The sequence below is a fragment of the Geospiza fortis genome, unplaced genomic scaffold (assembly GCF_000277835.1).
Source record: "Geospiza fortis unplaced genomic scaffold, GeoFor_1.0 scaffold891, whole genome shotgun sequence".
Taxonomy (NCBI): domain Eukaryota; kingdom Metazoa; phylum Chordata; class Aves; order Passeriformes; family Thraupidae; genus Geospiza; species Geospiza fortis.
This window is the reverse complement of record NW_005054649.1, coordinates 302,698-318,282: the sequence shown is the minus strand read 5'-3', so window position 1 is coordinate 318,282 and position 15,585 is coordinate 302,698. Positions and strand designations below refer to the sequence as shown.

Below are 15,585 nucleotides of genomic sequence, written 5' to 3'. Positions count from 1 at the left end.
GTCTCCTCTTCAGAAGCTCCTGGCCTGACCTGGAACTACAATGACGTATTACACATAGTAGAAGAAACTCCATTTGATTTTTTTTATTTAAGCAGAACCTAGGGAGAAGTGCTAGAGAAGTGGCATCCACCTGTTTCCTACCACAGTGGAGATGGTGACTCTGTAATTCCTACACCACCTCTCACCATCCATGCTTTAGCTCTAGGCTGTCCAGGAGAGGAGCCAGATCTCTCCAATGGAAAGGATTTCTCACTTACCGAGTATGGAAATGACTGAAGGTGGAATCTAGTGAAAAAAGGAATTCACAACGTTTGCACGTCTGTGTGCATTCACAAGTGAAGAGAAATTCAAACACCAGAGATCATTAGGAGGAGCAGAAAGAAACCAAGGTACTGGTCTTCATTACAACACATAAGGTTAGTGCACGAGATACAAAGAAACGAAGTATTTATTGTTAAAAGCTCTTCTACTAATCACTCGGCATCATACAATGGATATGGTGGCTACAGAGTAGAGGGAGTCTCTCTCTCCCTTCCCCCTATTCTTTATACACGTATTTGCTCACTCTCACAAAGCCACTGTTTTATTTTTAAAATAGAGTTCCTCTCTTCAGTGAGTCGGGAAAAAATGTTTATAACACAGGATCTGGCAGAACAGATACAGCCTATTAAATAACAGAGCAGTTACAGAAAGGAGACTGCTTTCTTTAGGGAAAAGAGCCTTCTTTCCCTCCGTATCTCTTTGCATTGCCTTAAAAGAGTTCTCCACATGAAACCAGACCAACAACCCCCAAATATCTGATTAGCCTTTCGGCAAAATTAGAAGCCCTAGGATACACACCAATGTCGATTTATATACTAATATTTTCACCTGTTCTAAACCATGTGGTGTAAAAAACCTGCCAGCCGAGACTGCACTGCAGCTACCAACCCTGCAATGTGGAACAACTGAATCCCTGCTGGTAACAGGGAGAACGCTTTGACAGTGTGTCTCAAAGTTATTTGCAAAACTTTTGGTTCTGTGCTACCCCCCCGTTCCCAGGCTGCACACCGACTGAGACTGTCTCTCCCACAGAGAGTTCTGTGTGTCCGCAGACACACACAGAATGCAGACTCACATGGGCTGTGCTATTTCCAGGAGTACTTTGCACATTACCTTGTGCTGTGTCTTTCTGGTGCTTCAGTGGTACTCTGCTCCGTTTTTTACTTCCTTTCCCACTGTTGTATTCGTCTCTTTATTCCACAACTGAACATTTGCTTCCCCTTTAATCTCTAAGAAACATTTGATCTGACTCCTGCCTCATGGCCAACAACCCAGAAGACTAAAAAACCTGTTTCTAACACTTCTGCTCCAAGATACATTTCCCTCCTACTGGTACTCCAGAATTCCATTGAACCCTTTCCTAGACTGATGATGTATTTTCTAACAATCTATATTATCATCTATACATGAACCACTTCTATGCACAGAATGGTTTTTTGCAGTATGCATAGATTTGTATTGTACGGTGGCAACTGAAGACCCCAATATGTCTTCTTGTCACCTTTTACACACACAAAAAGACAACCATCCTGAACTTAAATTCCTCATTCACAGTCTGCCATAATTACCTGCCTCTTCAGTGCCACTACCTTTCCTTTTCAATGCTCAAGCAACACTTGGTCTAGTTGCTTCCAGTATTGCACCATTATTTATCTTCAAATAGTTTTTCTTTGCTTCACAAACAAGCAAGCTCTTAATTTCACCTGTGGAACAAAGGACAAAATTTTTCTCTCTCTGATTCAGTAAAAGATCTGAACAGCACCTGAACACAGGCAAAAGGCATCAGAATCTCAAACCTCAGTTTAACCAAAGGAAAGATACGTGACAGCTAGTCTTAAGACTCACTGGTAGTGACCAGTCTTTTTTTATAGACAGTGAAATATAAGAATTTAGATTCTGGACTGCAATCTCCAGTGCCATCTTCAGTGGCTGATTCACACACACACCCATTTCAGTATAACGCTGCTGCTTGACAGAGCTTCAGCTTTCAGTGATGCAGTTGTGAACATTGGCACCAACACCACCCACATTAGTTTTGTTAATTTACTCTGAAAGAGACTTGAACCCAGATCCATCCAATTAATTCTACAGAGGCTCTAAAACCAGGCTGGACTCCAGTATGTTGTCAGCTGTGGCAAATGGCTGGTATTGCTCTCAAATATCTTCCACTTCAGTGGGAAGGCTCTCAAACCCCAGAATTCCCTGGCAGACATTCTGCAGGCATCTATCTCAGTCCCGTGCACTCCTCGTATCCTTGTGTATTTTCCTCTGCATTTCTTATTCCTGCAGACTGAGCATACCCCTGATTGTAGCTGCTCTGTTTGCCACACACAGACAGGAGTTTTGTACAATGAGCAGCATGCACACAATGCACACAGCAGCATAACAAATATGGAAGCACAGCAGCAGATGATCCCCACTGTTTTCTCCTCGTAATGCTTGCTTGTAGTCCAATTAGTGGAGTCCTAAAGTTTCAAGTCCATCACTGTGGCAGCCTCACAGTCCCTCAGTATAACCAGTTTAAGACTGCAGGATTTCACATTTTACTGTGAAAAGAGGCGTTAGCACAAAAGGGGAAAATGCCAAATCAAGCCATTCCCAGTAAAAGGCCTCAGACAATGAGGTACTTTTTCTCACACCAACAGGTTTTGTGGGAGAGTACTGCATCACATAAATTTAATCAAAAGTAAATTTTCCAAGACATCTCTGAACACAATGGATGGACTAAAAGCTATGGCACTATTAACGTGAAAACAAAGATATTAAATAAAGGGGTAAAGAGAAGACTATCTCTTCTGTGACTGAAGACAAGAAACTTTTAAGTTAAACTAAGAGAGAAACTGGCAAAGACAGCAGAAAACACAACACTAGAGAAAAAATGCATTTAATCAGAAGAGCTGCCTTCTTTCCATATCACATGTGAATTTGATTCTCTTTCCAAGGAAGTGTAAGAATGGAGGTGAAAAGGAGTAACCTAGAAGAGGATTTTGAGTGCCACATCAAATGGACAGTTATACTTTGTCAGCTGCTTTTTGGAGCAGAAATTATATTGGGCCTTTATTACAGCTCATCTGTGCACTACAAAAAATGAGGAGAGGAAGGATTTAAGGAAGATGTCCCTGCTTCCAAGTAATTGTTCTATAAATTCCCATTATCTGAATTTGTCATACATTTACAAAGATGATGATTTCCAAGGGATATGTTCTCTGTGCTATTTAAGGCTGATATGCTTTGTAACTCAACAGCATCCAAAATAACCAGCACGTATCATGTATGGGAGAGCTAAATAATTCATAGTAAGAGGCAGTTCACCTATGACCAAAATGCGAGACCAATCTAGGGACTCTGTTAACATCTTGAAGTAAAGAAAAAAACTACCATGTGACATTAAGTTAAGCTTCTTGGATTCTACACCAAGAATTAGGAAGTTATTTTTAGTGATGAACCCTACAGGCACACAGGGACACATTTAAATAATCTGGTATTTTACATATATACTTATTGTTAATATCTGCTGTGTTAAAGGTAGGCATCAGCAAAGCACCATTACATTATTTGAGTTTTCTCAGAACGCCTCATTTGTTGCTAATACCACTGATATTAAGGATGCATAAGAAGCTCTTATCCCAGGAAGTATTCTCTTTCTCTCAGTACAGTGTACAGATCATACCCAACTAGTGAATATGTGATTCAATCCACCTTTCACTTCCGGGACAGGCGGAAGAGAAATTATTTGCATCTGCAGAAGAGATGGCCTGACTGTACGTCTTTCTTCCAGACGGGCTCTGCATTCCAGGATGCAAACGCTCCTAGTTTGTTCTTTCACATGGTGAGATAGCTTCTTGCATTGGTCCAGCTGAAATGAAAACTCTATTCAGGCATATAAAGCATCCCACAGCTGTAAGAAAGACTATCTTGTCTAATTCCAGATAAGTTACTGTTTGAGACTCTTGGGTACCATCGGGTAAGAACTGCATTTATTTCACTAAATCTGTAGTCTCCTAGAACACCTATCTCAACCTCCACCATTGGTGCCACCCATGATTCTAAGCATAGCCCATAAGGATTTGCTGTGTAGTGTCTAACTTTCCACTAAAACTTAACAATGTGCGTTGATGAGTGAACCTTTAGTCTTCTTTCACACTGACACTCGTATGGTGCTGTCTCTGGCTTGGAATGGTTTGAGACACCTGTCCTGGGCAAGATGTCCAAGGGTCACTCTGAAGCTGGTGTTCTGACTGGCGTGTTGACGGCACATTCTCATCCAGTCAGGAAGCAGGTCCATGTGTAACAGTGAGCTAAGTAACACTGAGAAGTCCACTGGTTTGGTGGTCACGATGCCAATGGAACCTTGTGAGCAGTACTTATGTGTTACGCACTCCCAAAGATTGTTCCAATTCCTGTCGGCGCTGCTGGATCTGCAAGAAAAAGACACACTGTGCAGTTTAGCAGATTAAATTGCTCAGTGGCAAGAGATGCATTTGCAAGTCAGCAGTGTGGATATTTCTTTCATACCTTGCAGTAGAAATATCTGCTCACAGCTTCTTGAGACCATGGCTCGTGATAAAATTCAGCTCTGCGCTCTTCCTCCGGGTTTCCAACCACATCGGTCATCACCTGTGACAAAAATAAAACCATTTTTCACCATAGCTCTTCCACCACATAGCAAAACTTTCAGATTTACCCAGAGTGAAAATTTATCTACATTACACATAAAAATGGTCAAAACCTTCTCAAAGCCCAAAGCAAATGGACAATGTATGCTTACTGCCAAAACAGGATCACAGAACGATCAAATGCTTTGTGTTAAAAGGGACCTTTAAGCTCATCTCGTTCCACCCCCCCTCCTATGGGCAGGGACACCTTCCACTAGATCAGGTGCTCCAAGCCCTGTCCAATCTGCCTCCAGGGATAGGGTAGCACAGGGTTGGAACCATTCTACAAAAAATAGAATTTGATGACTTTGTCTCCAGCATCACAGAATTACAGGTAAATATAGTTATTGGTATATTTTGCAAAGCAATGTTGTGGAATCACAACTCTGATGCCAGCAGGGCAGAACCTTAATAGAAAAGACTCTTATGGGACTAGTTCTCAGTCAGGGAAAACTGAACAACTATTCCATGTATCTAGGTAGAGAAGCTCCACAACACCTCTGTTTTTAAGTCCCTCAAGTAGAGGTCAGCTTTATTTAAACATGCTATCAGATTCCTGTCCCCTTTGAATACAATATAAATAGTAATAACCATAATCTTAAGAGTAGATTTTGGGAAGACTATTCAGTTAACAATAGGCATTTATATAAGAAAGACACAATGCTTTTATTAAAATAATTTCATGGATTCGATAATACAACTGATTTTGAGGCATGTCAGTTAAAGACAGAAAATGTGACACTATGAGGAACAAATTATTAATTTTTGCTGGCAAACAACTGAACTTCTTTACATTTGATTTCTTGTATATCTCAAAGATAAGCTCAAGGACAGCTGATAAGATTAAACTATGAACCAACACCCAAATTGTGTTCTCGTACTATACTATGCTCCTGATGAGTTTTACACAGCTTTGAATTTACAGAATACATCAACAAAGCCCTGCATTTCAAACTTACTGTCCGGCCACAAACTGACCTACCACTCCCATGAAACACCACTGTTCCACTGGAACTGGAATACAACCTAAACTATCTTTCCTCCAACCTAAACTATCTTTCCTTTCCCAAACTATCTTTCCTATCTACTCTGGGATTGCAGTACTCCATTCATTGTCTGTCTTCCACCAATCATCCATCCTAGATGTCTGGCTACACACTCTATGTACATTTAAATAAAATTCTTCCATTCTGGTTCCACTATTCATTTTTTTCAAATCTTATCTCACCTTAAGATCCCTGCTTTGGGACCGGAGAAGGTCTTGGATGTATCCTTTGGGATCCTTGGAGAAACTCAGCATAAAATCACGTTGTATTTTTAGCTGATTTATGGATTCAATTGTCTCATGAATCTGACAGAAAAAAAACCAAAGTGGATATTCTTTAATTTTTCCCATGCTCCAGTGACCATCAGGTCAGCTCCGTTACTGTCTTTGTACTCCTGGTAATGTACAAAGGTGACAATTCTACACCACAGACTTGTGCAGCCCTTGCTAGGGCTTTTTCAATTCAAAAAGCAGCAACTTAACTGTAATCCTGGCACTACATTTTGGTTTCACTTGTACTTCTGCAATACAAATACGTACAGGATTCTCCTTCACTTCCTGCACTGAACTCCTGCATGGCATGCAGAACTAAGCCATGTCGTTGCACAATGTAATAATTTCCTGTGTAGAATCACTCTGCCTGCCCAGACTGGGATCTTTGAGGAAAGGTGCAGTTAAGCAGTGCCCAGTGCAAGAAAGCGGTTATTCCCCTGGTTACCATCATGATCACATCTTCAATATCCTACTGTAATCTTTAAAAACTCTAGCAGTTTCGTGATCAAGTCCATGTCAAATGAATAGCCATGACTTCTAGATTTTTCTGAAGAGAAAGCCTGTAAAAGTCACAATGGCTGCAAAAAGAAGAGCGTGAACAAAGAGAAATCATGAGTATGGAATGTTTATAGAAAATTAATAATATCTTTAGAGATATTGTGGCAGAAATATTAACTAGTGGGGAAGAATGAAGACTGAAGAAGAGTCAAGGTCCTATAATGGATAATCATCAAGTACGAACGGGAGGACATCTCATGAACCATTTGCACACAGACACACACAAAAGCAAACTTCTGCTGCCCTGTTCCTCTAACATTCTAGTTTGAAATAGTAAACTTACCTCGCTTAGTTTCATGCATTCATCTCTTTTGCCAAAACAGCTATGGTGACCAAGCACATGGGAGAAAATAATCATCCCCTGATCTGGTTATGCCATCAAGGCCACCAGTGTAGCTACTACATGGTATGTTAAGAGAAGAGAGCTGCTGTTAACTTAAAATCATTCCTTCTTTGGGAAAACGCTGCAGTTGTGCGGAGTGAACTCCACTGGCATGTGCCAAATTCCCAGCAGGAGACTCCACGGCAGCACAGCAGTGCTGTGCACAGAGGGACCCAGGAGCAGCCTGTGCCCATTCACCCAGCAGTGACTTCAGTAACTTCACTGATCACAACTTGCCCTGTGCTGTAGCAAATATTCAAAAAAGAGGTGACACAGAGGAAAAGGTGAGCGGGACTGGAAACAGAATAACCCTGTGCATGCTGCTGGCAAGCTTATATGGGCTGGGAGCATCTGAGAAGGACCATCCTCAAGAGCCGCGACAGCAAAGACACTGCAACAGTTACCAGAATCCACTGCATTGCTGGTGTCCAGACCCCCTTTAAAACTGCATGACGACCAGAGTTTAACACATTCGTTTGTATTATCAGTAAACAAAGAGAACCTGGGCCTTGCTCTGAGAAGGCATTTTAGTTTATCCCTTATCTATCCAAATGGGCCATTGACAAATGCCAGAACTGGCTGACAGCCCCATGGACACGAATCCCTAAAACAGTCTGCAAAACCCACCACTGCCTTAAGACGGATATTATTATTTGAAGTGCACATGATCCTCTTCCACTGACACTTAGAAATGCCAAAGTGGTCCAAGTGATTTTCCTGCCATGCATGTTCCATATTTCCACCTAATGCAGAAAGCCATTCTGCAGTTATTAACTCACACCTCAGTATGAGATTCTCCTAGCTTTGCCTTAGCAATTTAATAAGATATTATGGCCTCTCAATAAAAAGTTAATCATACAGTTCAGGTGGTCCTCAAGCATCAGGGGACTTGGTACACTACTTGTGGAACTCTATCATCTCCACAACCATGTTAGGTCTTGGATCAAATCCTAAGTGGGAATGCCACTCACCCTGATGTATTCCCACTGCATTTGGCCTATTCATCCCTTGAAAGCACATGCCCTTAACAAGTCCCCATCTCACAACATTACTGTTTGACACATGACACCAAACACAGGTGAAGCTACACAACGAGCACATGTACCACGGGATACTTTACTCTTGAGCTAATACCTTGTTATCCAATGCTGTTATCTCCTGTTGGTTAGCTGTTGAGAGAAGAAAACTACTCATCTGGCCCTTTAATGGGTCTTCAACTTCTACATCTATGTCATAACAAGCCGTCTTCTTCTGATCGTTGGGGTCAACACTATGGAGAGTATAATACAAGATCATGAGAACTGCCATAATGAATCAGAATTAATTTCCAGCCAGCCCAGAATTCATTCTTCAATAAAGCCTGTTACAGATGCTGTGAAAAAAGTGTAAGAACAGGGTATCTTTATATATTTTCCTATTCTAGTATATTCTCTCATTTTTGTCAGTTAGACTTCAAAGACTTTTGAGCTGGAGCTTTTGCCCAGACCATCAAATTTAATTTCTAACATCCTCCTGAGACCTGTTACACTAAATATCAGTATCCTTCTTTGGCTTGTCCTGTCCTAAATTTATCTTTAGTTTGCCAACTTTTAGACTTAACAATTACGTTATTGTTAGACTAAAGTTTCTTAACAAGAAAACAGTCTTCAGCACAGTAGTTGGTAAATCAGACTTCAGTCACTGTCACTTGCAATATAAAGATGCTGGCTTCTCAACCCCACCTGTCAAATGTGTGGGTTGTGTGCATCTGCAGTAGGTAGCAAAAAAAATTGCTCAGGATCCAATTAAGCTTGACAGACTTGGGGGAGCAGAAGAACTTCCAGGGATGGAATTGCATGAGTGATGCAAGCAGGGAGAGGAAAGTGATCCCTCTCTATTCTCAAGACCGACGAGGACACACCTCTAGTACTATGCTCAGTGCTGGGCTCCCCAGTGCAAAAGATACAGGGAGCTACTGGAGAGAATTTTGCAAAGGTCCGTGAAGATGATGAAGGCATTAAAGCACCTCACAGCTGAGGAAAGGCTGAGAGATCTGGGACTACTCAGCCTAGAAAGCAGAAGGCTGATGGGAAGGGAACTTACCAAAACTTGAAGGGAGAGTTTAAAGAAGACAGAGCCAGGATCTTTTCAGTGGTACCCAGTGACAGGACAAGAGGCAGTTGGTGCAAACTGAGACACAGGAAGTTCCTTCTGAACACCAGGAAACACATTTTTACTGTAAGGGCGACCAAGCAATAGCACAAGTTGCAGTAAGACCCTCAAAGCCCATCTGCCTTTCCCCCAGCCCAGAGTCTCCCATATTGGAGACACTCCAAACCCATCTGGATGTGGCTGTGGCCAACCTGCTACAGGTGGCTGTGCTTGAGCAGGGCAGGGGATTTGACCAGATGATTTCCAGAAGTCCCGTCCAACTGCAAACATTCTGAGAATCTGTGATGCTGTGGTTGCCTGCAAGAAGATGAGCAGCAGAAGGAAACCTAAAGAAAAAGCCAAGTCCGGGTCTGGCTCTGCTGCTCACATCCAAAGCCACAGAGAAGGCTCCACTGCTGTTGTCTTTGGCTCCATTGCTCCTGGCTGAGTGCTGTCCTCAGGCCTCCAGAGTGCCGAGCCCAGGTCAGTCAGGGCAGCAGGGCTGGGCACAGGGACCCTGACAGGCTGCACAGACAGGATGGCACCTCAGCACGGTGAAGGTGGGCACAGGAAAAGCTCTGCTGCTCCTGGCATGGAATCACACCGGGCAGGGGGACAGGGAGGCATCGCTGGGGTACAAAACAGACTGGCAGGAGAGGACTGGGGGGCCCTGAGGGACAGACAACAAGGGCAGAAGGACTCTGAGGGGCAAGGCAGCCATAGCAAAAGTCAGCTGCAAAAGGGGCTGCATTAGCACAGGTTTTGCCATCAAGCCCAGGAAAGAGGCTCTTCCTTCCTACTCCACGCTGGTGGAACTGGATCTGGACTGGTGGGCACAGGACAACAAAGATGTGACATCTTGGAGCAAGGCCTGCAGAGGACGGTGGGGGCTGGAGCACAGCCCTGCCAGGAGAGGCTGCAAGAGCCTCTCCAGCCTGGAGAAGAAAAGGGAAAAGGAGATTGCCTGGAAGAGTGCAATGGTCACATGGACTGGTGAAGCACAGACAGGGCCAGCCTCCCCTTGGAGGTGCGTGAGATTAGGGTGAGAGGCAACAGGAACTCACTGAAGCATGGGCAATTCACTCCCTATAAGGAATTGGTTTCTAGAAAATCAAGATGGTAGTCAAAAAAGGGGATGCCAGAGATAATCTGTTTGTACTAGAAGAACATTGGAGAGCTATGCTTTGCAGTCTGCTTGTGTTCTTTAATGTGTGTGGAAGTGTGGAAGATGTCTCACTTCTTTGCAGAAATGGTAATCCCACAGAGGTTATTCTTTTTACCTCTGGTTCCAGGTGTGTCAGCTGCAATTAGGAGTGCAACTCAAGAAAATCTCCACTTCTAGCTTGAGCTCAGGTAAGATTTGACTTCTATGAGAATGTCTACTTTATGTCCACTTCAAGCCCATTGCATTGTTTCTGCTTTGTCTTCAAAAAGGAAGGTTGTTGGTGCCCAGAGAGTGATTCTACAATACTATTATAATTTCTAGAATGAGTTTAGAATACTTTACATTTTTGTCCCTGTGCATATCCTCTAAAACTACAACGAATAATTGTGATCTACTTGATCTTCCTGTAAAAGGCAGGCCTGAGGATTTATCTGAATTTCAAGCACATACATTCACAATCACTAGTGATCAAAAATTCCCTGTAGTAGTGTGCTGATTTTGGCCGGGATAGAGTTAATTTTCTCCATAGTAGCTGGTATGGGGCTGTTTTGTGAATTTGTGCTGGAAATGGTTGGTCACAGAGAGATATTTTCGAGAGATATTCATTGCTTGCAGCCTGTTGAGACCTTTTCAGCTCCTCACACTTCCCGCAAGTGAGGAGGCTGGGGTGCACAAGGAGCTGGGACAGCTCACCCCAACTGACCCAAGGGACATTCCAAACCATGTGGCACCATACTGAGCAGTAAACTGGGGCAGGTGTTGACTGCTCAGGGTCTTGCTGGGCATCAGTCAGTTGGTGGTGAGCAATAGTTTTCATCTGTATCACTTGTAGTGTTGGATTTTGTTCATCACCATCATCATCATACTGTCTTTCTCTCCCTTTTACCTTTTCAATCCTTCCCCCGGCTCTGCTGGAGAGAGAACGAGTGGATGGATTAAGATTGGATTAAAGCAGGACATGCTGAAGATTGGATTAAACCAGGCAGGCAGTTGGCATACTGTTTCAGTGGTTGATCACACTCACTCTAAAAAACTGAATGCAGAGTGACAGGGCAGAGCATTTGTGAGACCCTGTTTTAAGCTTGGTTGGACCAGGCCCTTAAGTATCCTGGACAGACTTTGAACCTGATTTGAGTTTGGATGGAGGAGCTCTCAATGACCACCAGTAATCCCTTCTACTGCAAATTATTCTGTGACTGTATGAGTCTAAAAATTACTTACTTTCTTTAAATTCAGTGTCAGACTTCCAGATTTACTTTAGCTTAGCCCAACACTGTAAAGACTTCCCTGCAAAAGTACTGCCTGTTCCCAGGAAATGAGCTCTTCCTTTGTCCACACCATTATGTCAGTACCATTTAAGGTTGTCTGGTGCTGTGTGGTGCACACAGCATATCAGAGAATGCTGGCAGACACAGAGCTGTAGCTTTGTGACACACACCTGTTCTTTAGCTGGTACCTGACAAAAACCACTCCCTCCAGTACCTTTTTGTCATCTCTCTGCCTCAGAAACATAATCATCAGTTTCTTGTCATTTTTCTCTAAGCAATGACTATCTATCTCTGAGGACCTCAGCTTTTTTTGTGGTCCATCAGACAGGGCACTGAGTTGTGCCCAATGACAGTACATACACAGCTCTCAATCTGCATGGCCACCAAGCTGCTTTTTCATTACATGTTTGATACATTCAAATGAATCAAAAAGCAAACTTTACTTTCATAGCCTACGTAATACTTAACATATTATTCTTCTTATCGCGTATGTTACAAATTTAAAATAAAGAGCCCAATTTTAAGCAAATTCAGAAACATTTGCTTAAAAACATATTGTATATATTCTGTAGGAAATCAAATCAGTAACCTAAGTAATAATAACTTTCAAACATCCGGAATCAGAGTTTTGACCCTGACAAAGAAACTTGGAAAGGACTGAAATATCTGAACAGTAAAGTTGCAATCCCCAGAAGTCTCTTTATCCCCCTCCTCCATGTACACAGCTGTCACTTAAAAAGGCACATGCTGGAAGAGCCTGAGAGAGCTGAAAGTTGTGTTCCATCTGCTATGCCAGAAGACATCATCTGTTTTGACAAGGATACGAGAGCTCAGCCTCTTGGTCACAATGACCTCCTCTGAATCCAGACATTCTTTGTTGTTAATCTCTGGAGATCTCTTGACTCCTTGGCATTCTCAGGACAAGACTAACAGTCAAGGAGCTGACCCAATCCCAACAAAGCATTCATGGACTGGCCCTGCATCTGAAATCGTAATGCTGTTGTACATTTTACATAATATATCAGTGATTGGAATGATTGCCCATGATGGACAATACCTCATTTCAATTTCTTTTTTATCTCTTTTTGTGCGTTCAAACTTTCATTCCTCTCTCCTTAGGAAAAAGCCCAACCAATGGTATTCTAGTAAATATAAAAGCTGCTTTTCATACTCCTAGAAAATTGATGCCATGCTAGTGAAAATAATTCAGAATTATACAAACTAGAATGACACATAGAACAAACACACAACGAAGTCCAAGGTGTTCATGCCAAAGTTGTCAAACCTGGATTTTGGCCCCTACAGCTACTGCAGCTCTTTCTGTACTTTATCTAGTGAGTGTTTTGCACAGGACAGTGCTGAGCTGACCAAACTTACCTGATGATGTGGTTTATCACTATTGGGTCTGGCGGCAGCAGCAGGTTAGTGAGTCTCTGGGGAATTTCAGAAAACTTTAACCGTGGACAGTCAAAGATCTGGAACACAATAAACAACAAATTTTGTTTGTCCCAAGGCTATCTTGCAGTTAAATGAGAAAGTAAGGAATCTACAGCTCACAAGGAACTGAGGCAATTACAGAAGGTGGTTTTGAAAGCTGTAATTCAGGTTCCTTGCAGATTAAATTTTTGATCACTTCTGTCCCTCCACTTTCATCTGGGCTTCCAGACATACCCATCAGGCCATGACAATTTCAGGTGTCTCACTTTTGGTTTAGCTGCTGGAGGGAACAAGACCCTTCACTGGGACATGAGGATCAACTGTATCAGTGATGGGAGAGAAGCAAATACTCCCTCTCTTACTGAGGGTTACCGCAGCATATTTTAAAGATGATGACTGAATTTTTTTCAGAGAGAAAAACACAGAGAAAAAACAACAACAACAAAAAAAAAAAAACCAACACAACAAAAAACCAAAAAAACCAAAAAAACCCACCAAAAAACAAAAACCAAACACAAAACCAGTTTGCCTTTTTCCTCCCCAGAGAATGTTTCCTGCAATATTTTGTGCTGAAGAAAAATACAAGAAAACATTTCTGGATTTTAAAACCATTTGCAATTTGTGAGTTTTTCAGAATTACAGAAAAATAAAGTCAATGGGACATTATTTATTTTTAACCAAAGTCTGAACAGCCTCTTGGGAGGGATCCACCCCTTTCCAAACAATGGTTTATGGTTACTTTCTCTTTACTATGATCCTGAAGCTAAATAGAATCACAGACCCATAGAATATCCTTGGTGGGAAGGGACTGACAAGGGTCATTGAGTTCAGCTCCTGGCTCTGCATAGGACAACCCCAGAAATCACACAATGAATTTCTGCTGAATTCAGGGGGGAAAAATCTGGAAAGGGTTAAAAGCTGTAGAGTTTGGAAATTTTCTGTGAGCAATGGAAGTGCATTGACACAAATATAGAAACAACACTCTTTACACCTGGAGTTTTGAGAAATATAATTATTACAGCCTTTGTTTCCTACTGTGATTTTTAATGCTCTGAACAAACAGACTTTTCTCTAAAGATACTCCATTTAAACTGACCTTAAAAACACACACATATAAAAAACTATATATTAACATTTGCCTTAAAATGTGCCCTTATGTGGAGGCAATTTGTAAAAATGTTCAGGCCTATGCAAATGCCTCTTAGGGAAACTATTTTCACCTGACAGTAGAGACACACTACTCATAGAATTGTATCTATAAACAGAAATATCCTAAATATCCTTTGCAGCTCCAGAGACAAAGGATGCAGGCAGGGTTGAAAATAAAGGATTCTCAGGTTCTAGAACAGACATACAAAGCCAGATGCTCTGGCTCCTCAGCTAGGGTATCTTCTGAAATTCACATTTTTCTCATGTGAACGAATCTGGCAGCAGGAATACCTAGGAGCCAGCTCTAGGAACTATTTGCAAGGTTCTATTGCTTTTGAAATACCTTTGAACCTTTTTTCTTGCTTTTGGTTGTAACACAGTGGATTTCAAATCTCCCTGCTAATGTAAACATTGTTTTTAAACAGAAAAGGATCGTCTTCATCAACTCTTAAAAGCTGTGTTGGACTTGCCTGCATCCAGGAATTCAGCCAGCTTCAACTGTCCTTCAGTTTCTGAAGAACAAGGAAGTAACAAAACTTACTGAGTCCGCAGCTCACTCCTTATTTGAGTCCTGAATTCTGACACTTGGTAGAGATGACTGTGGAATTCCCACCCTCAATCCCTCCACAGCGAGCTCCATGCCATCTGCTCTCATCACTGGCTCAATGCTCGTGTCAAACTCCTAACACGGATGGTGCCCGAGTGACAAGAGCTTTAAGAAGGGAAAAGGGATCAAGGACATACATTAGTGAGAGGAGGATGGGAGACTGGAAACTAAGGGTGGGTGGAATTTTCCTAAAGCTTCTCACATTCCTGCCTAACTGGAGTTAGTGGTCTGAACTAAGTCAGGCTCTGAAAGCCTCGCTGGCTACAGTGATCCTGGTGGGTCAGGGAACTCAGTCAGTGATAATTTTTTAGTCTGTACTGTCTTGTGCCCTTAGACATAAGCACAACACAGCAGCGTGGGATTCAGAAAAGCTGCATACCAATGAGAAGACCAGTATGGCAAGGGGAATGCCAGGGACACTGGTGCATTGTGTACTGCTCCCCTCAATGATACACACACTTCCAGCCGGAACAATGCTTTTCTTTCCAGGAGTTATGTGGCTAAAACTATAGAATCTACAGAAATATTACCAGACTGGAAGGCATTACTAACCCAATTCCTTTGCCCTCCATCTCTCAACCTGAGAGTATTAGAGTGAAAAACAAAAAAAACATCATCATGAAATATTTCATTTATTGTAAGGGGATTCAGATTCCTAAGTAGTAGTGTCAGTTTTGAAAGCAAGATCACCTAATTAGGACAATTTTGCCAGAGACCTAGGAAAACAGAAACACTCAATCCCATTTATAATTTAAATCAGTGCAAGTACTGAATTCTTGTGAAACTATTCCAGATTAGCCAGCTCTTGCAGGGTGTGAGATTCAGTCTTCTAGAAAAGCAATCAGCTATTTCCCAACTCTCTCATTTAACTCAT

At 42.1% G+C, this 15,585-nt stretch overlaps 1 protein-coding gene across 2 annotated transcripts in view; it reads right to left on the bottom strand.

The window, feature by feature from the left end:
* Positions 1-430: 430 nt before the first annotated feature.
* SMARCD3 (SWI/SNF related, matrix associated, actin dependent regulator of chromatin, subfamily d, member 3) overlaps positions 431-15,585 on the bottom strand; it is a 73,559-nt gene continuing 58,404 nt past the window's right edge. For both annotated transcript variants that reach the window (XM_031064904.1, XM_005430565.2), the window contains exons 9-13: positions 12,896-12,993; positions 8,090-8,225; positions 5,926-6,048; positions 4,558-4,659; positions 431-4,460 (exon numbers count right to left, since the gene is read on the bottom strand). In XM_031064904.1, coding sequence (XP_030920764.1) covers positions 4,407-4,460; positions 4,558-4,659; positions 5,926-6,048; positions 8,090-8,225; positions 12,896-12,993 — 513 coding nt within the window. In that variant the 3' untranslated portion in view covers positions 431-4,406. The remainder of the gene's footprint in view (positions 4,461-4,557; positions 4,660-5,925; positions 6,049-8,089; positions 8,226-12,895; positions 12,994-15,585) is intronic.